The 22,655-nt window shown below is 43.7% G+C and overlaps 1 protein-coding gene across 1 annotated transcript in view; it reads left to right on the top strand.

Annotated features, from left to right (window-relative positions):
* The window catches only part of TMEM242 (transmembrane protein 242), a 62,625-nt gene extending 58,627 nt beyond the window's left edge, over positions 1–3,998 (top strand). The window contains exon 4 of the mRNA XM_077283303.1: positions 3,611–3,998. Within this exon, the coding sequence (XP_077139418.1) occupies positions 3,611–3,721 (111 nt within the window). The 3' untranslated portion in view covers positions 3,722–3,998. The remainder of the gene's footprint in view (positions 1–3,610) is intronic.
* Positions 3,999–22,655: the final 18,657 nt, after the last annotated feature.

Raw genomic sequence — 22,655 nt, 5'->3', positions numbered from 1 at the left:
CCATCTGCTGGGTTGGCTGTAGTGGAAGAAGTGCTGGTCTCCACTATACTAATTCTACTTTATTGCAATTGAGGCCACTTTGTTAGTATCTGTTTTGTAAATGTGTAGACTCTTGGTTGGGTCTCCTTCATGCATGTTGCTTGTAGTAGTAGGCCTCAGAGACTGTCAGGCCTCCAATTCCTTGTATTCAACTACCTGTGTTACTATCCTTAAAATTTTTCTGACAATGGTAGTTTAGAAAACTGATATTTGTGGCACCTGAGTGTGAAAGCAGGTAGATGTGTTGCACATGGTGTCAGGGCTCCCAGCAATGGGGCCCTACACTGATCCCTCACCCAACTCGTCTTACTGTGACGTTCATTGGAAAGCTTTAAATGCTGTCCCAGACCCCAATACCCCATGCTGGCCTTATTGCTGCAGTTTCTGCAATTTGTACTGTGGGTGAATTGAGGTCACTTTCCTGGTGTCTGTCCCTCATTTGATGTGTTTTGTCAGCATTTGGGGCCATTCTAAGGTGTTGTGCATGCGTTTATTTTTGCCTCCCATTGACGTGAATGGTGTTCGGTCAATATTGGACAAATTAATCGGCGAAAATTGCAAATTCGGTGAACGTAATCCGAATCGAAAGTTGAAGTATTCGCTCATCTCCAGTTGGAGAGCTTCAGACGGATGAGTAGGAGGGGTCTTGGCACAAACACTGCAGGCAGCTACATACTCCCGAACTGTCATGATCTCCACTCTGTTCCTGTCTGATATGTTACTTTGTGAGAGGTTGTGCTGGGTTTGTGCTGCATCATGTATTCACTTTTCTTGATTAGTCTTCTACTTAAGCATGCTAGCCCCTTCACCCTGTGTCAATCGTATACTTAATGGTGCCTGTATAAGTCTGATCTCTCTGTGCTCTGCACCTGACCCAGCCTGACTTTATTCCCTTCCTGGACTTGACTCTTTGCTTGTGACCTGACTTTTCTTGTGCCTGCTCCCTGTAAGCTATATTGCATATCTTGTTTTCCTGACCCCGGCTAGTGAATTGGATTTCGTCTCTGACTACCCCACCCTCCCGTTGTACTGCGCCACTTCCTGGACCTAACCTCGGATTGTTTGGCCTCCCTTTACTAATTCAGTAAGTAGTATTGTATTAATATCTGTTATTGTAGTCTTTTGTTCAATTTTTGGGACTTATTATTAGTATTAGTGGGCAGCACGGTGGCGCAGTGGATAGCACAACAGCCTTGCAGCGCTGGAGTCCTGGGTTCCTTGCTTGCGCTCTTTGTGCGGTACCACGGCCCTGTGATGCAACAGGGTTCGCTTTCTTTATACTGGGTGAAGTTAACCTGTGTGTGAATCCATATTATACCGCCATATAGTCCGTCATTACTTAGCAGCAGGTTCCATCTCTGCACGGTGGACCTCGGGCTGCGAACGCACCTTACACTATCTTTCTAATTATTTGATGCGTTTCGTTAGCCCTAACATGATGTTTACTTAAAACTTTAAAATGGAGATTGACAGGTACATACAGTTTACCTAAAGGACAGGCAAAAGGGGCATTCTTTTGAGCCTCTACCACCTCCTTCTCAAGGTCAGAACATATAGATTCAATAACCTGCCCTTTCTGTAGTATAGGAACCAGGTCACAATTATCTCCACCCTTAGGAAAGCTAAATAAGGCATTCACTGTAACGCTCTTATTCCCAGCCTATACGTAACAAAAAAGTTAAATCTGGTAAAGAACAACAACCTTTCTTGCCTGTCTAGGTGTTGGACACTTAGTAGATTCTAAATATAAAAGATTTTTATGATCATTGATTAACATGACTGGATGAACTGCCCTCTCCAGAAAATGTCACCACTCTTCAAAAGCCCAATTAATTTCCAAGAGTTTCGTATTACCAATGTCATATTATTTCTGATCGGACGACAGTTTCTTAGAAAAATAGGCACACAGATGCCATTTACCACGATGTGCATCCAGCAACAACACAGCCCCCACCTGAGAGGCGTCGACTTCTATGGCTGAGTGACGTCAGGCTCTAAAAGAATCGGCGCAGATGCAAAACATTTTTTCAAGGTATAAAATGCTTCCCTGGCCGGGCTGAACCATTTGGAAAAGTCTGTCCCTTTCCTGGTCATATCTGTCAAAGGTTTGGCCACTACCAAAAAGGTTTTGATTAACTTACAGTTGTAGTTGGTGAAACCCCAAAACCTTTGTAACGCCTTTAAGTCCTCAGGACGATCCCATTCAATACCTCCCAGACTTTTGCTGGATCCATGCTAAAACTAGTGAACAATAAGAAATAACCCAGAAAAGGGATCTCCTGAACCAAGAACATATATTTCTCTGGTTTGACAAATAATTTATTGTCTCTGAGTATCTGTTAGACCTGCCTGATATGTAGCTGAAGTGACTCGAAGTCAGGTGAATAAATCAATATATGGTCAAGATAGATCACAACAAATCTACCTGTCAGGTGACAGAAAATGTCATTTACAAAGTGCTGAAAGACTGCAGGAGCATTAGTCAACCAAAATGGCATCAGAAGGTGTGAGGAGCTGACCACTTATTAAAGACTATTCGACCAATGCGCATAGAGCGGAGTCCATGGCTCTAAGGGTTGTAGACTTTTTCCAGCATGGAGAACCTGTTACATTGATATTGTTGTGTTTTATTATAGATTTTCTTGCTGTGTTTTATTAGAGATTTGCTTGCTGGGAGAGATTTGTTTGCTCCTTAGTTCAACCTCAGGAATCAATGTTTCCATTTAGTGACAGCAAGCAGAGAAAGACGTGCTGGTTGGATCTTATGTGTATATAAGGTCAGACAGGAGATTGCTAAAGGTAAATGTAAAGCAATCATTCTGGTAATCTCATCAGTATCTCAGGAGCTTCAAGCCATTGTTATCCCAGCCACTAGGCCCTTTGTCGGGATGGGGATAGTAGACCCAGGGGAGCCATCACCACAGGGGGCTGATCCCATGGAGGGGGGAAGAAGACACATGTTTAGTGAGTGAGTTTGGAAAGTGACATTGAAGGGAAAGGATCTAGGATTAGGTCCTGGAATACATATATGGATGGCCTATGAAGTTTGGAGAGCGGTTGCCAGCTGGACATATGTGCTCTGCAACTTTGTTGCATGTTCACCTACTAATTGCCTTTTCTTCCCATTGTGAATACATGTATGCTCTCACCTGCTCTGGCGTGCGTTCCATGCTGGAGAGCATAATGAAAAAAAGAGGAGGTGTCGTTTCTTGCTGGCCGATATCATTGATATATGCACTCCCGACTTGAGCGCACACCAAATACGTCCGGTGATAGCCATGACATAACTTCCTGTTTACCCCAGAGAACCGGATATGAATACGGTGGGCATGCGTTCCAACTCATGGAACGCAAATAGGAGGTATTCAAACACCAATAGCGATCAATAGAAATGTACCCATAAGAACGACCACAAAATTTTGCCCAATAACAGGTAAAAAGTAAGCGATTGATATGTGCTACAGCCATGAAAGATGAAATCCACTATAAAATCTGAATATTGCATTTACTTGTTTTAGACACTATTTTTTTTAATTAATGCATATTTTTTTTCTTGCTTTTCTTTATTTAGCTCAAAGAATTCAGAGAGAAAATGCAGTCAAGCTTTCCAGTTGTGCCCAAAAGCAAACCTCAGACATCTGATGGTGAATTTCATTGGGAAGATATTCTGAAGTCTAAGTAATGAAGCCTCACACATCTGTAACAGGATAATTGTTTAGCATTGTCTGGATGAAGTTGCACTTTCTAGAGGATCTACAGAACATTTCACAAATGAATATGTCTTAAAGAGTCTTCAAAATGTCCACTTTGGTGATTTTCCAGTGTGTTTTGCTAGTAGATTCTGGTACATTGAAAAACACTGTACTGCTATCATTTTTTGAATTGAGAACATATTGTATAAATGCTGTATATTATTTAGATCAGATATAAATGTTATTTTGTTATATGCAAGTGAAAAAGACTATTGTTTTTTTTTCCTTCCACTGCTTAACCAATAATAGTGAAATAGTAAAACGTTTCGGCCAACCTGTGGCCTTGATCACATTATCGCTGAAATAAAATAGAAGAACAATAAATAACAATAAGATTTACATATATACAATGTCGAAAACATGTCTGGATCAGTGCCAAATATAAAGTTGTATCATACAAGATATCAAAATGTAAATTGATGCATAATATGACATATGGTATAAGAATACAAAAATGGAGGGAAAGGTTTACAGAGATACGGAGTACATAATGAAAGACATTATTCAAAACAAAACACTATTCAAAAACCGCTACTCAAGAAGCGGTAAGAACCATTGAGCGTACCCTTATGTGGCGCTGTCTTTAGATAGATCTACGGTGTCGCTGAGAACACAGGCCAGAAATAGAGAGACACAGTCCTGTAGAGGGCAATAGGGAGTACATGTTAGAATAGGCTGAGCCAATGGACAGAATATATGTGTAATAGGGTGTTTCATTTTTCCGAAGCTATGATTTTCATATGACTTTGCTTGAATCCTTGGTCTAAGTCATCTAAAAAATGCATGTAAAAATTTTTTGCAAAATCGATAAATATTCAGGGGTTGCACACTTTGATCACTTTTATCTGAAAGTACTGAAATTCATGAAAATGTATCATCGACATCACACTAATGTGTATGTTGTGTTTCTATTATGTTTCGCAGGTAGTTAAACTGAAAATGAGTACTAGAAAGGGAATTTGGTTATTTGAAAAGGTGCCTGGTGGTGAATTTTTGGGAGCTCGACTCCCTTCCAACGAACAAGTGCTTTTAGTTTTTATTTACCATCACAAGGACATGAAAGAAACACCCTTGTGTGCTGCTAAATCCACAAGTATTAAACTACAGGAAGTGTGGAGAAAAGCAAGTATCCCTGTCATGACAGAGGAGAATATCCTAACTCATATACAGAAGTTATACAAGGAATATCAACATCTGGGTAAAGAGAAATCAAGAAACACTGACAAAGCAAATATGAAGCGGCAGATTTGGAAAGGTGATCTTGTTGAGCTATTTGATATTGCCAGGCAATATGTGATGTCCATGAATACTAGAAGACGATAAAGCATTCCTTATGTGACACAGAGAGGATTGTATGAGTTCATCAATGAGTGGTGTAGATAAGGTTCTTGCCTCACAAATTAAAAAGAATAATAATAATCTTTATTTTTATATAGCGCTAACATATTCCGCAGCGCTTTACAGTTTGCACACATTATCATCACTGTCCCCGATGGGGCTCACAATCTAAATTCCCTATCAGTATGTCTTTGGAAGAAAATAAATACAGAAAAAAAAAAGGAGGCATACAAGATGAAACATTATAAAGAAATCGCCAAAATGAACAAGACAGTTATAGTGGAACACTCAATCTCATCTCCATCATCATCAATTCACGAAGAGGACGAATTTTCTGCACCACCAGTGAAAAAATCTTGTGCAGGTCGTAGATTAAAACCTCTTGACCACACACTCATGGCTACATGGGATCGAGAACAACTCTCCTGTTGTGAATTCCGTTCTCGGACTCCCTCCTGTGGTCATGAATGGTACTTTGGTTAGTTCTGCTCTTGGACTCCCTCTGGTAGCTTTGAGCGGAACTGCTGGTCACTGAGGTTGGCTTTGTCAGCTGCTCTCGTTTATTGCTATGCTAGCTTCCCTATTTAACTCCACTTAGATCGTTACTTCATGCCAGCTGTCAATGGTTCAGAATTGGTTCAGATCTCTCTTGGACTTCTCTGAGGACCTGTCTACTCCAGCAGAAGCTAAGTCTTTGCTAGTTCATTTTTTGTTACTGCTTCCTGAATATATTTCTTAGTACTGCTATTTCTAGTCCAGCTTGCTATCATGATATTCCCTTGCTAGCTGGAAGCTCTGGGGTGCAGAGTGGCACCTCCACACCGTGAGTCGGTGTGGGGAGTCTTTTTGCTTACTCTGCGTGTTTTTTTGTGCTGACCGCATAGTTCCCTTTTCTATCCTCTGACTAAGTAGTTAAGTCTGGCCTCCTTTGCTAAAACCTGTTTCATTCCTGTGTTTGTGACTTTCCTCTTAACTCACAGTCAATACATGTGGGGGGCTGCCTTTTACCTTTGGGGAATTTCTCTGAGGAAAGGTTAGGCTTCTATTTCTATCTTTAGGGGTAGTTAGCTCTTAGGCTGTGAAGAGGCGTCTAGGGAGAGTTAGGTACGCTCCACGGCTATTTCTAGTGTGTGTGTGATAGGAGTAGTGTTTGCGGTCAGCAGAGTTCCCACTTTCCCAGAGCTTGTTCTGATTTCTAGTTTACTCATCAGGTCATTCCGGGTGCTCCTAACCACCAGGTCCATAACACTCTCCATTCGACAACCTTGGTCACTATGTTTCATGCATTTCCATATCTCCATCTACCGTTTTACGAGCTCGGGTGATTAACAGAAGACAAATGGCTGAGAACGTGGAAACGTCACTGTTTGAAAATCCTCCTCATTTAGTCTTACATTGGGATAGTGAATTGTTGCCCTCAGTTGCCTGTGGGAGTGTCAAAACTCTAGAAGATAGAGTTCCTGTTCTTGTAACTGGAAAACATTTTGAGCATTTGCTTGTAGTACCTGTGGCTCAGAAAGGCACTGGTGAGCTAATGGCTGAAGTTATTATTCAGGAGGTGGACCGATTCACGCTACGTGACCGTATCATTGGTATATCTTTCGATACAACTGCATCTAATACAGGAACAATCCAAGGAGCATGTATCAGAATTGAAACTAAATTTGGGCTACCATTGTTGTGGTTGGCTTGCTGCCACCACACCCAAGGAGTGTTTGGTAACTGCTGTAACATACCATCAAGTGGTCCTGACATCCAGATTTTCCGAAAATTCCAAAATCAGTGGAATTCAGTTGATAAGAAGTCTTATTCCACGATGTTAGATGAAGAAAATCCCATTCAAGGTTTTCTAGAAGAACAACGTGTGAAAATGGTGGACTACCTCAACAATGTCTTGAAAGATGACAGTCATCCAAGAGAAGAATACAAAGAGCTATTACAACTATCATTTTTATATCTTAGAGGTTGGGAAGAAAACTATTTTGAATTCAGGGTTTCAGGGGCTCTGACTGAAGCAAGGTGGATGGCAAAGGCCATATATGTACTCAAAATTGTGCTATTCACTAAACAATTGCATATTTCTAATACCGAATTGAAAAGAATAAGAAAAGTAGCACTTTTTCTTGTCTAATATATGTCCGCTTTTGGCACAAGGCAGTTGTAAGTTGATGGACTCCAAAGAATAATTTTGAGATGCTATAGCTTTTTTGCAATATTATCCAGCGTGCCCTCACAGTGGCTAAGAGACACATTTGGAATCTGTCAGAAACTAACACAAGATTGTCATTTTTGGATGAACGTATCAGTCAGGCTGAGAAGGATAAGATGTTTGAAAATTTAAGAATGAAACCTGCAAAGATAAAGGAACTGAAACGGTTGGAAGGTAAAAACCTAATTTTTGAAGGAAAAGACATCAGCGATTTTGTTACAAGCATAACAAAGACATTCTTTCAATTTTTTGGGATCCACGACATAGAAGAATATTGCAGTGATACACTAAGAAGCTCCATCAATGCTCTTAAGGTGGTGAATGACACCGCGGAAAGGGGCATTGCTCTGATAAAGAAGTTTAATAATTCTATCAGAGATGAACAACAGAAACAGTTCTTGTTAAGAGTTGTCGAGTATCATAGAAAAGCCTTTACCAAGGGAACAAAAGAAGGAGTTGTATCTTTCACAGCACAATAGTGTGAATCATTTAATACGTATGATACTGCCTATCAATGTTACTGTTTATTGTCACTATTAGGCCGGGCTCACACTAGCGTATTGCATCCGATGTGATATGCTAATGACACTCGGCTCCTGCTCTGCTGTCAGCAGGAGACAAGGGTCATGGGTCTGTGCTCCGAGCCTCACGCTCAGAGCAGATCGGAGCACAGCTGTGGAGGAGGCGGAGAATTGAATTTCTCCATCTCCTCCATTGCCAGGTCAGCGTCATCACTCGGATGATATCCAAGTCTTATATGGGTGCGAGTGAGCGGAGACTCGGCCGAGTGTCGGTGACAATTGCAGCATGCTGCAATTTCACTCGCACACTGAAAACGGCTGGGGAAAAAAACAGTGATGTGAGCTGCCCCATAGTAAAATACTGGTCCGAGTGCTATGCGATTTTTTATCGCATAGCACTCGTCCTTATTACGGTCTAGTGTGACTCTGGCCTTATTCTAAGTTTTTAGTTGTTTGAATTTCTAATAAAAAATACTTAACATTGAAAATCTGTTTTTTTGCGTACTTTTATTAAACTGATAAAAGTGTGCGACCTTAAATATTGTTCGATCGTCTTGAAATTTGGCATATATACTTTTTACATTAGTGAGACTCGGATCGTAAGCAAAGTCTGCAAAAATTTGACATTTTCATTTTTACCATACAAAATGAAACACCCTAATGTGTAAGGCAGGCTGGTAATGGTATTTTTAGGCCCAGCCACCCAGATGGGCTGATATAGTATAGCAAGATGTAGAGGATACAGACCATAAAGATTATACGTCCCAAAGTCAGGATGTGATGGTATAGGTAAATTATAGCCATGTTAATCGTATCCCACAGGGAGGGCCCCAGTATATCCCCTAATATGTGGAAGAAAATAGCCATAATGTACTTGCCAATAGGTTTTTTATATTTCTGAAGCCAGACATGTAGCAAAAAGGTTGCCGTCGTAGTGTAGGGTTGTATATAAATATTGGGTATAGCCATGAAAAGAAATGCATACAATGGGTGTGTTGTCTGGTGGGCCCATACATCATGATTATATAGCCGCACACTACCTGCCAAGGTATAGGATAAACAAAAGCCAGCCTAGGATTCTTCCTTAATGCTTCACTAGCCAGAGGGGGGGTATGCACGAATTTAGCTGTGAGAGAAAGGATCAATGTAGACCGTAGCCATAGAGAAAACCCCAGTTACTTATCTGATGGATGGCGATACCTCACATAGGTGGCGGAGATCCTAGTAGCCAGAGGCAGCGTTGGTGGCCAAGTGGTAATGGCTGACACAGAATGTATCAAAGCGCAGGAGAAGGCTGCAGTCAGTGGCATCCTGGCGCCATATAAAGGCCCGGTCGGTCACCTGACCGGATGCACTGAGACGCCTGCGCTGTGTGTTCTGAGAATGAAAGAGCGGTGAGGCGCAAGATGGCGCCGACGCATATACAGTGCATGCCGGAAAGAGGCCTCGCTCATGATGGGCAGATATGTGGTGTGTGGGGGTACGTCTGCGCTTGCGCCAAGCTGTACCATGCGGCGCGATTGCCCAGTGTGAGGACCCTGCCGGTGACATTATCGGACGTGAGTAGAGTCCCGCGCATGCGCAGTATATGCAGGAACTAAGAAATATGATGGCATCAGTGCATGCGCAGTGTACACAGAGGACAGCGCCTCCTAGTGGTGGAAACGCAATGTGCCATCTGTTACATGGAGCGCAAGGTTAATTATATGTGGAGAACTGTGTGTGGAAGGGGATAAAAAGCCTATTAACCCAGCAGACCTCGCAGTTCTATCAAGACACGAGAAAGCAAGCAGTACAAATATAATAGACATACATATGGTAGGAGTCCAAACGGAAGAAGAAAAATAAGGTTAAAGAAATGAAATACACTGTTCCAAATTATTAATCACAAAGTTTAGGAGTGATAAGGTAAGAATTTTTTGGTTTGTCATTTAAACTCATTGAGGGTGATGTGTGTCAGGGCTCTTCATATCACTGAAAGCAATTGCAGATACCTGTGCAAATTAGTTTGGCAGGTGTGTCCAAATAAAGGCAAGACTAATTAAGAAGGCTGTTCCACATTATTAAGCAGCCCACATTTTTGGCCAAAATGGGAAAGAAAAAGGATGTGTCGGCTGCTGAGAAGCAAAGTATTTAGGTCAAGGCATGACTATAATCAACATTGCCAAGACACTTCATCGTGATCATCGCACAATCAAGAAGTATGTAGCGGATTCCCAGCACACACGTGTGCGTGCTGATAAGGAAAAATTGAGGACTCTTTCCAACAGGCAATTGCGTAAGGTTAAAAGAGCAGCTGCAAAAAAATGGTTTGTCATAGCAGCAGACAAGTTTTTGAAGCTGCTGGTGCCTCCAACGTCCCCAGAACAACAAGATGCAGGGTCCTTCAGAGGTTTGCAGCTGTGCGTAAGCCATCCTGTCAACCACCTCTATCCACTGCACACAAGCAGAAACGGCTCCAGTGGGCCAAACGATACATGAAGACTGACTTCCAAACTGTTTTGTAAACCGATGAGTGCCGTGCAACACTCGATGGTCCAGATGGATGGAGTGGAGGATGGCTGGTTGATGGACACCCCATGAAAACACGGCTAAGGCGCCAACAAGGAGGAGGAGGAGTAATGTTTTGGGCTGGAATCATGGAGAGAGATTGCCGGCCCATTTATGAAGGGGTAAAGATGAACTCTATAATCTATGTGGAGTTTCTAAAACAACACTCCCTGCCATGGTTCAAGAGGAAGAACCGTGCTTTCCGCAGCAAGATAATGCACCGTCTCATGCTGCCAAAAACACATCTGCATCTCTGGCTGCTATGGGCATAAAAGAGGACAAACTTATGGTGTGGCCACCATCTTCCCCTGACCTCAACTGTTATGATCTGGTGGCCTAAGAGCAGCATGAGACATACTGTGGAGGAGGTGGTACCTGTACTGACCGCAGACCCTGAACTTAACACCGCAACTAGAAGTAGCCGTGGAATGTACCTAGCACTCCCTGGACATCTCGACACAGCCAGAGGACTAATTACCCCTAGAGATAGTTTTCCCTTTTCTATCTTGCCTCAGAGAAAATTCCCAAAGGATAGGCAGCCCCCCACAAATATTGACTGTGAGAGGAGAGGGAAAAAACATACACAGACTGAAATCAGAATTTAGCAAAGGAGGCCACTTCTAGCTAAATAGAAAGGATAGGACAGAGTACTATGTGGTCAGTATTAAAACACTAGAAAATATCCACCACAGAAAATACAAAAACTCCACAGCTAACTAAAGATATGGAGGGTACATCTGAATCTCCAGAGATACCAGCTTGGCTAAACAAATCCTTATACAGACCAAGCTGGACAAGACAAAAAAACATGGAAAAGAACTGAACAATAAGGCCACAGCATGTGGACAGCAAAAAATCAAGGCCAGAACTTATCTTTGATGAAAAGAACTGCAAAGCAGGAGAGACCAGGCAGAGATGTGAATCCTCCAGGAACAATGGACAACTGGCACTGACTAAAGGATGAAGCAAGACTAAATAGCCCAGTCACAATTGCAAAAAGTGAACACACCTGATAAGTGCTGTGATTCAGAGACAGCAGCGCTACCACTTACAACCACCGGAGGGAGCCCAAGAGCAGAATTCACAACACTCAACCCCATTGAGAACCTCTGGAGCATCATCAAAAGGAGTGTCTATGATGGCGGGAGGCAGTTCACATCTAAGCAACAGCTCTGGGAGGGTATTCTGTCCACATGCAAAACAATTGAAGCAGAAACCATCCAAAAACTGACAAATTCAATGGACGAGAGAGCTCAGAAGCTTCTTTCGAACAAGGGGTTCTATGTGCAAATGTAACATCACCTAGAATAAAGTTTTCACTTGAAAACTGTTTGATTTCATTCTGTAATAAGCTGATAATGCTTATAACTTCACAATTGACCATTTTTTTGTTCAAAATAAAAAAAAAAAGGTTGAATACTCTGCTGTGCATAATAATTTGGAACATGCATTTTGAGTGTTTTTTTTTTTTTTTTTTTAACCCCTTCACCCCCAAGGGTGGTTTGCACGTTAATGACCGGGCCAATTTTTACAATTCTGACCACTGTCCCTTTATGAGGCTATAACTCTGGAACGCTTTGATGGATCTTGGCGATTCTGACATTGTTTTCTCGTGACATATTGTACTTCATGTTAGTGGTAAAATTTATTCGATATAACTTGCGTTTATTTGTGAAAAAAATGGAAATTTGGCGAAAATTTTGAAAATTTTGCAATTTTCCAACTTTGAATTTTTATGCCCTTAAATCACAGACATATGTCACGCAAAATACTTAATAAGTAACATTTCCCACATGTCTACTTTACATCAGTACAATTTTGGAACCAAAATTTTTTTTTGTGACGGAGTTATAAGGGTTAAAAGTTGACCAGCAATTTCTCATTTTTACAACACCATTTTTTTTTAGGGACCACATCTCATTTGAAGTCATTTTGAGGGGTCTATATGATAGAAAATACTCAAGTGTGACACCATTCTAAAAACTGCACCCCTCAAGGTGCTCAAAACCACATTCAAGAAGTTTATTAACCCTTCAGGTGTTTCACAGGAATTTTTGGAATGTTTAAATAAAAATGAACATTTAACTTTTTTTCACACACAATTTATTTCAGCTCCAATTTGTTTTATTTTACCAAGGGTAACAGGAGAAAATGGACCCCCAAAGTTGTTGTACAATTTGTCCTGAGTACGCTGATACCCCATATGTGAGGGTAAACCACTGTTTGGGCGTATGGCAGAGCTCGGAAGGAAAGGAGCGCCATTTGACTTTTCAATGCAAAATTGACTGGAATTGAGATGGGACGCCATGTTGCGTTTGGAGAGCCCCTGATGTGCCTAAACACTGAAACCCCCTACAAGTGACACCATTTTGGAAAGTAGACCCCCTAAGGAACTTATCTTGATGTGTGGTGAGCACTTTGACTCACCAAGTGCTTCACAGAAGTTTATAATGCAGAGCCGTAAAAATAAAAAATCATATTTTTTCACAAAAATGATCTTTTCGCCCCCAATTTTTTATTTTCCCAAGGGTAAGAGAAGAAATTGGACCCCAAAAAATGTTGTGCAATTTGTCCTGAGTACGCTGATACCCCATATGTGGGTGTAAACCATTGTTTGGGCGCATGGCAGAGCTTGGAAGGGAAGGAGCGCCATTTGACTTTTCAATGCAAAATTGACTGGAATTGAGATGGGACGCCATGTTGCGTTTGGAGAGCCCCTGATGTGCCTAAACATTGAAACTCCCTACAAGTGACACCATTTTGGAAAGTAGACCCCCTAAGGAACTTATCTAGATGTGTGGTGAGCACTTTGACCCACCAAGTGCTTCACAGAAGTTTATAATGCAGAGCCGTAAAAATAAAAAATCATATTTTTTCACAAAAATGATCTTTTTGCCCCCAATTTTTTATTTTCCCAAGGGTAAGAGAAGAAATTGGACCCCAAAAAATGTTGTGCAATTTGTCCTGAGTATGATGATACCCCATATGTGGGTGTAAACCATTGTTTGGGCGCATGGCAGAGCTTGGAAGGGAAGGAGCGCCATTTGACTTTTCAATGCAAAATTGACTGGAATTGAGATGGGACGCCATGTTGCGTTTGGAGAGCCACTGATGTGCCTAAACATTGAAACTCCCTACAAGTGACACCATTTTGGAAAGTAGACCCCCTAAGGAACTTATCTAGATGTGTTTTGAGAGCTTTGAACCCCCAAGTGTTTCACTACAGATTATAACGCAGAGCCGTGAAAATAATTTTTATTTTTTTTCTCAAAAATGATTTTTTAGCACCCAGCTTTGTATTTTTACAAGGGTAACAGAATAAATTGGACCCCAAAATTTGTTTTCCAATTTGTCCTGAGTACGCTGATACCCCATATGTGGGGGGGAACCACTGTTTGGGCGCATGACAGAGCTCGGAAGGGAAGGAGCGCCATTTGGAATGCAGCCTTAAATGGATTGGTCTGCAGGCGTCACGTTGCATTTGCAGAGCCCCTGATGTACCCAAACAGTACAAACCCCCCACAAGTGACCCCATATTGGAAACTAGACCTCCCAAGGAACTTATCTAGATGTGTTGTGAGAACTTTGAACCCCCAAGTGTTTCACTACAGTTTATAACGCAGAGCCGTGAAAATAAAACATCTTTTTTTTTCCCACAAAAATGATTTTTAGCCCCCAAATTTTTATTTTCCTAAGGATAACAAGAGAACTTGGACCCCAGAAGTTGTTGTTCAATTTGTCCCGAGTACGCTGATAACACATATGTTGGGGTAAACCCCTTTTTGGGCGCACGGGAGAGCTCGGAAGGGAAGGAGCACTGTTTTACTTTTTCAACGCAGAATTGGCTGGAATTGAGATTGGACGCCATGTCGCGCTTGGAGAGCCCCTGATGTGCCTGGACAGTGGAAACTCCCCAATTCTACCTGAAACCCTAACCCAAACACACCCCTAACCCTAATCCCAACGGTAACCCTAACCACACCCCTAGCCCTGACACACCCATAATTCTAATCCCAACCCTAATCCAAACGTAAATGTAATCCAAACCCTAACCCTAACTTTAGCCCCAACCCTAACTTTAGCCCCAACCCTAACTTTACCTCCAACCCTAACCCTAACCCTACCCCTAACCCTAAACGTGACTGAAATACGTGGCACTGAAATACGTGGCACTGAAATACGTGGCACTGAAATACGTGGCACTGAAATACGTGATACGTGGCACTTAAATACGTGGCACTGAAACACGTGGCACTGAAATACGTGATACGTGGCACTGAAATACGTGGCACTGAAATACGTGGCACTGAAATACGTGGCACTGAAATATGTGATACGTGGCACTGAAATACGTGGCACTGAAATACGTGGCACTGAAATACGTGGCACTGAAATACATGGTACTAAAATATGTGGCACTGAAATACGTGATACGTGGCACTGAAATACGTGATACGTGGCACTGAAATACGTGGCACTGAAACACGTGGCACTGAAACACGTGGCACTGAAACACGTGGCACTGAAACACGTGGCACTGAAATACGTGGCACTGAAATACGTGCAACTGAAAAGCCGGATTACTCACCGGTAATGCTCTTTTAATGAGTCCACGACAGCACCCCACATGAGAGAGAGGGATCCGCCCCATAGGAACAGGAAACCTACAGAATAAAAGGAGGCGGTCCCCTCTCCTCCTCAGTTTAGTTTACAGAGTACAAAAAGGGAACCGCAAAAAGCTTTAGTATTAATTCTTATTCAGCAAAATATCTTAAACTCTATACAACCATTATTTGTGAATTTAAAAGGAAGAGCTGTGCATAATTTAGGGAGGGTAGTAAATGGGTGCTGTCGTGGACCCATTAAAAGAGCATTACCGGTGAGTAATCCGGCTTTTTACCCTTCGCCACGACAGCACCCCACATGAGAGATTTTCAGAGATTCATTATTTGGGTGGGATTACTGTATTAAGAACAGCTCTACCAAAGGTCAGATCAGAAGATACAGATAGATCAAGTCTATAATGGTTGTAAAAGGTAGAAGGTGTAGACCAAGTTGCGGCCTTACATATTAAATGGATCGGTACATCCGCTTGTTCCGCCCAGGAGGAAGCCATGGCTCGTGTTGAGTGCGCTTTAATACCCGCTGGAGGAATCTCGCCTTTTGACGTATAGGCCAAGCAGATAGCATCTCTGATCCATCGAGATATGGTAGCTCTCGTGACCCCATGTCCTTTCTTGTGGCCCTGAAAGGAGATAAACAGAGCCCTACTCTCCCTCCATGTCTGACACCTTTCTATATAGGTCAGGATGGCTCTTCTGACATCTAAGGTGTGGAATTTGTGCTGTTCTGGAGTTACAGGTGAATCAAAAAAGGAAGGGAGAAATATCTCTTGGGACCTGTGGTAGGTGGACGCTACCTTAGGGAGGTATGAGGGGTCTGGTTTTAGGACTATCCGATCATGGAATATCAGTAAGAAGGGTGGGTCTACTGATAGGGCCTGGATGTCGCTAACCCGTCTAGCTGAGGTTAGGGCTACCAAGAGGGCTACTTTATATGTCAGGATTTTTAAAGGTATTGAATCTAGTGGCTCAAATGGGGAGCTGGTTAAGGCCTCTAGCACTAGATTTAAATCCCACGGAGGTAGACGGGGAATATGGACCGGTTTACTACGTTCACAAGATTTTATGAATCTGGAGATCCACCTATTAGCTGCTATATTGCATCCATATAGGGCTCCTAATGCCGAGACCTGAACTCTTAAGGTGTTTACAGATAACCCCAACTCTCGGCCTTTTTGCAAGAACTCTAGAATAGGTGTGACTGGAACTTGCTTAGTGAACGGTACCGTGTAAAAGTCTAAGAATTTATTCCATACCCTACTATATATCAGGGTGGTAGATCTTTTCCTGCTCAATTAGGCTACGTTCACATTTGCGTTGTGCGCCGCAGCGTCGGCGCCGCAGCGCACAACGCAAACAAAAACGCAGCAAAACGCATGCACAACGCTGCGTTTTGCGCCGCATGCGTCGTTTTTTTCATTGAATTTGGACGCAGCAAAAATGCAACTTGCTGCGTCCTCTGCGCCCCGACGCGGGCGCCGCAGCGACGCATGCGGCGCAAAACGCAAGTGCGCCGCATGTCCATGCGCCCCCATGTTAAATATAGGGGCGCATGACGCATGCGGCGCCGCTGCGGCGCCCGACGCTGCGGCGCTGGCCGCAAATGTGAACGTAGCCTAAGAGGGTGTTTACTAGTTCTGCTGAGAACCCTCTTGATCTTAGTAGTTGCCTCTCAAATTCCACGCCGTCAAGTGAAGACCTTTCACTTGCGGGTGGAAAAAGGGGCCTTGGGACAGCAGTTTCTTGTCTGATGGGAGAATCCATGGATCGCATAGGCACATGGTCTGGAGACAAGAGAACCATGGTCTTTTCGGCCAGAATGGTGCAATGAGGATCACTCTTGCTTGTTCCCTCCTGATTTTTCTGATCACTAGTGGAATCAGAGACATCGGAGGAAAGGCGTATGCCAGCTGGAACCTCCAAGGATGGTGGAGAGAGTCCAACATATCTGGGTGATCCATGGCGTTCAGGGAAGCGAACCTTCTTACTTGCCGGTTGTCTCTTGTGGCAAATAGGTCGATTTGTGGTATCCCCCATGATTCTGTTATCATACTGAATATGGATCTGTTTAAGGTCCATTCCCCTTGACGTAACTCGTTTCGGCTGAGGTAGTCTGCCCTGATGTTCTCTACACCTCTGATGTGCAGGGCTGTTAGGGATGTTAGATGAGTCTCTGCCAGCTGGAAGATGTCTGCAGCTATGGTCATTAGACTTCCTGACCTTGTACCACCCTGACGGTTCACATATGCCACTGTGGTGGAATTGTCCGAGTAAATTCTTACATTTGCTCCTTGAATCTGCGGAAGAAAGTGATTTAAGGCATATTCTACCGCTTTTAACTCCTTCCAATTGGAGGAACATGACAATTCTGCCTGGTCCCAAGTATCTTGGGCCAGACTGTCTTTCATATGTGCTCCCCACCCAATAGGGCTGGCGTCGGTGGTAATTATTTTAGATGGGTCTATTATCCATGGCACACCCTCTGAGAGGTGGTCCATGTCTAGCCACCAGGATAGTGATTCTAAGACATCTTTGGAAAGAGTTATTCTGCTTTCTAGATGTCCGTCTTTTCCCTGAGCCGACAATACCTCATACTGTAATTGACGAGTATGAAATTGTGCCCATGGTACAGCAGGGATACATGATGATAATGACCCCAGCAAAGACATGCCCTTCCTTAGTGTCATGTATGGGTTGCGTATTGCGTCTGATACCCTTGATTGTATAGTCAGTTTCTTTGCCTGGGGGAGGAAGCATCTCTGACTTACGGAGTCTAGCTGGATTCCTAGAAATGTCTGGACGGTTTCTGGATTCAGCCGGGATTTTTCGAAGTTGACGATCCAACCTAACTCCTGTAGGGACGAGATCGTATTAGATAGACGGGTTTTACACTGGAGCATAGAGTTTCCCACCACTAGAAAGTCATCTAGGTAGGGTATTATCAAGGTATCTCGTTGACGTAGATGAGCCATCACTTCTAATATCACCTTAGTGAAGATGCGGGGAGCCATAGAAAGCCCAAATGGCATTGCAACATACTGAAAGTGACGAACCTGTCCTTCCAGGATGACTGCTACCCTTAGATACTTTTGATGTTCGGCATGTATGGGAAGATGATAATAGGCATCCTTTAAGTCTATTCCGGCCATGACACCTAGGAAACAAGAGTTTTATGGTTGAACTAATGGATTCCATTTTGAAGGTATGATTACGCAGGAAGGCGTTTAATCTCTTGAGGTTTATGATGGTTCTAAATGAACCATCAGGCTTATTGATCAAGAATAAAGGGGAATAGAACCCATTCCCTTCTTGATCCTGGGGAACTTCTATCAGGACTTTTTTAGACAGAAGAGATAGGATCTCTGATTCCAGAGCCCTTTGTTGGTCTTGACCTTTTGGAGATGTTACTATAAAGGAATCCCAAGGGATTCGGTCAAAATCCAATTTTAGGCCGTATTGTACAATGTCCAGAATCCACTGGCTGGATGTTATTTGTTCCCATCTGGGGAGGAAGAATTTTAATCTGCCGCCTACCTCCTGGTTAGCGGTATTTGCGTTTCGGGTTATGGGACCCGCTAAAAAAGGCACCTTTTTGCTTCGGGTCCTTCGACTCCCATCGCTCCCTTTGTTCAAACGGCTTGTTCCTGGTAAAGGGACGTCTTTTGAAGGCTCTCCCTGGCAGGGGATCGCACAAAGTTTTGCTTTGGCCTGTGCGTCCCCTTTCCAGTTCTTTAGCCAGAGTGCTCGCCGGGCTGTGTTCACTAGGCCGGCTGACCTGGCTGCTAGGCGTAGCGAATCCACAGAGGCATCAGCCAGGAATGCTACTGCTTCTTTGATTAGAGGGAATTTCGGCAGGATTGACTCTCTCGAAGTTCTACCTCTAATCTGTTCCTCCAGTTGCTCCATCCACACTAGTAGTGACCTTGCAGTGCAGGTGCTAGATATGGCGGGCCTGAATGCCCCCGTGTTGGCTTCCCACGACCTTTTTAGTAAAGCTTCCGCTTTACGGTCCAGCGGGTCTGTCAGGACTCCTGAATCCTCCACCGGTAAGACCGACTGTTTGGTTGTGGAGGCTACAGCAGCATCCACCTTTGGCACCTTCGACCAGGTATTTAGCTCCTCGTCGCTGAAGGGATAGCGTCTTTTAGAGGCTGATGGTAGAAAACCTCTATTTTGCTTATCCCACTCTTTTTTTACTATTTCTTTAATAGTTTTTATGACGGGGAAGGACCTACGTTTCCTCTGTCCTAACCCCGCGAACATGATGTCCTGAGCCGATTTACTTTCTTTTTCATCTGAGCACCCCATCGTGCTTCTGACAGATTTTATTAAATTGTCCACACTGCTGTTGGGAAGACAAAGTCCCCCTTCAGTCTCGGATGAGCTCGGCTGGGATTCCGCTTCGCCTGAGGATATACATACGTCCTCCGACTGTGAACTGACCGGAGATTTGGACCTACTAAGCTGACGGGTACTGGTGGTACTAGTCTGCGCCAACCCCTGCATTTCTTCCCGGATCATAGCTCTGACATCTGATGGAGTCATTATGTTTTACTGCCGTAAGGTTTGCATGATACACTCCGAACACAGTTTTTTAACATAATCATCCGGGAGGGGCTGCGTACATAAAGCACATTCCTTGTGCTTGGATTTGTGTGTCCTTTTCTTAGTCTAGGAAAGATACAGGAGGAACATATATCAGCATATAGGAAGAGACTCTTTCAAAAACTCACCCAGTGAAGCTGACAGGTACCGGTTCTGGAGGCGGATTTCGTTTGGTGGTAGAACTCTTCTCTGGAGGTCGACCACCACTCTTTGTGCTGCTCCTAGCGCTTCTCTCCTTGCTAGGAGAACGCTGTTGCACTGCGGGCAAGTGCGCATCGTCGGCCGGTGAAGCCATCTTACACACACCGGCCCGACGCTAGCGCTGCATTTTTGAATCTGCCGCCCATTCTCCTGCCTCCCCGGACCAACCCGGAAGTGCTCCAGCGACTTCCGGGTTAGACGCGCCGCTCTCACTCACCATGCGGCGGCTAGGGATATTAAGCCGGCCGCAGCAGCGCGCGCGTCCTCACGGTGCCGGGCGGACCCACGGTGACCGGACCCGGACCGTGGATGCTTGGCCAGACGAGGGGGGAGGCTGCAAGCAGGTGCTCCCCCGCCGCTGCTTCTGGAACCGCAGCCCCTGCCGTTCCCTCAGATACCGACGCAGGCGGGTGCATGGCCCAGGGATCCTCTTCATCTGTAGGTAAGCCGGGTCCCTGTAGGAACAGGAAACCTAAACTGAGGAGGAGAGGGGACCGCCTCCTTTTATTCTGTAGGTTTCCTGTTCCTATGGGGCGGATCCCTCTCTCTCATGTGGGGTGCTGTCGTGGCGAAGGGTAAAATACATGGTACTAAAATATGTGGCACTGAAATACGTGATACGTGGCACTGAAATACGTGATACGTGGCACTGAAATACGTGGCACTGAAACACGTGGCACTGAAATACGTGGCACTGAAATACGTGGCACTGAAATACGTGGCACTGAAATACGTGCAACTGAAATACGTGGTACTAAAATATGTGGCACTGAAATACGTGATACGTGGCACTGAAATACGTGATACGTGGCACTGAAATACGTGATACGTGGCACTGAAATACGTGGCACTGAAACACGTGGCACTGAAATACGTGGCACTGAAATACGTGGCACTGAAATACGTGGCACTGAAATACGTGGCACTATGACTGTCAGAAAATGTTCATTAAACGGTTAGGGGTGAGGTTAGGGGTAGAGTTAGGGTTAGGGTTTGGATCCCTTTATCACCTTGATGGTGGTGGGTGGCTTTTCAGTGTGTTTTCTGTTTTTTTTCGAAAAAATGCATGCGTTTTTAACGCAAACAAACGCATGTGCTTAAAAACGCAAGAAAATACTGCAGGTTGTATTTCTGAAAATGAACGCATGCAGAAAAAAACCGCATGCGTTTGAAAACGCGACCAAACGCGTACAAAAAAACCGCATGCGTTTTCAATGTTAAATATAGGGAAAAAATGCATGCGTTTTTTTGTGCAAAAAACGCTGCAGACAAAAACGCAAGTGTGAAACCAGCGACGCTTTTTATAGCAAAAAAGTTTTTGCGTCTCCACATTTTGAGACCTATAATTTTTCCACATTTTGCTCCACAGAGTCATGTGAGGTCTTGTTTTTTGCGGGACGAGTTGACGTTTTTATTGGTAACATTTTCGGACACGTGACCGTTTTTGATCGCTTTTTATTCCGATTTTTGTGAGGCAGAATGACCAAAAACCAGCTATTCATGAATTTCTTTTGGGGGAGGCGTTTATACCGTTCCGCGTTTGGTAAAATTGATAAAGCAGTTTTATTCTTCGGGTCAGTACAATTACAGCGATATCTCATTTATATCATTTTTTTATGTTTTGGCGCTTTTATACGATAAAAACTAAAATATAGAAAAAATAATTATTTTGGTATCGCTTTATTCTCAGGACTATAACTTTTTTATTTTTTTGCTGATGATGCTGTATGGCGGCTTGTTTTTTGCGGGACAAGATGACGTTTTCAGCGGTACCATGGATATTTATATCAGTCTTTTTGATCGCGTGTTATTCCACTTTTTGTTCGGCGGTATGGTAATAAAGCGTTGTTTTTTGCCTCGTTTTTTTTTTTTTTTTCTTACAGTGTTTACTGAAGGGGTTAACTAGTGGGGCAGTTTTATAGGTTGGGTCGTTACGGACGCGGCGATACTAAATATGTGTACTTTTATTGTTTTGTTTTTTTTATTTAGATAAAGAAATGTATTTATGGGAATAATATATATTTTTTTTTTATTATTTATTTAGGAATTTTTTTTTATTTTTTTTTACACATGTGGAAAAAAAAATTTTTTACTTTTTTACTTTGTCCCAGGGGGGGACATCACAGATCATTGATCTGGCAGTGTGCACAGCACTCTGCCAGATCGACGATCTGCTGTACAGGGCTGCAGGCTTACCAGCGCCTGCTCTGAGCAGACACTCGGTAAGCCACCTCCTTCCCTGCAGGACCCGGATGCCGCGGCCATCTTGGATCCGGGACCTGCAGCCAGGAAGGAGGTAGGAGACCCTCGCAGCAACGCGATCACATCGCGTTGCTCCGGGGGTCTCAGGGAAGCCCGCAGGGAGCCCCCTCCCTGCGCGATGCTTCCCTATACCGCCGGTACACTGCGATCATGTTTGATCGCGGTGTGCCGGGGGTTAATGTGCCGGGGGCGGTCCGTGACCGCTCCTGGCACATAGTGCCGGATGTCAGCTGCGATATGCAGCTGACACCCGGCCGCGATCGGCCGCGCTCCCCCCGTGAGCGCCGCTGATCGGTGATGACGTACTATCCCGTCGGCGGTCATACGGGCCCACCCCACCTCGACGGGATAGTACGTCTGATGTCAGGAAGGGGTTAAAGATACTGTTTTCATAGGCAGTTTGTTCCAAAACATTGCAATTATACTAGAATAGTAGATGACTGGAAAATAAAAATGACTGCAATTCAGATAGGTAATTTAGAGAAAATGAGGAAATATTATTTGCATAATAATTTGGAACACAGTGTAAATGAAAAAAAGGGGGAAGGGTAAAGTA

This window comes from Ranitomeya variabilis, chromosome 2 (assembly GCF_051348905.1).
Source record: "Ranitomeya variabilis isolate aRanVar5 chromosome 2, aRanVar5.hap1, whole genome shotgun sequence".
Classification (NCBI taxonomy): domain Eukaryota; kingdom Metazoa; phylum Chordata; class Amphibia; order Anura; family Dendrobatidae; genus Ranitomeya; species Ranitomeya variabilis.
Note: the sequence above shows the minus strand (reverse complement) of the source record. Positions and strands in the feature narration are given on the sequence as shown.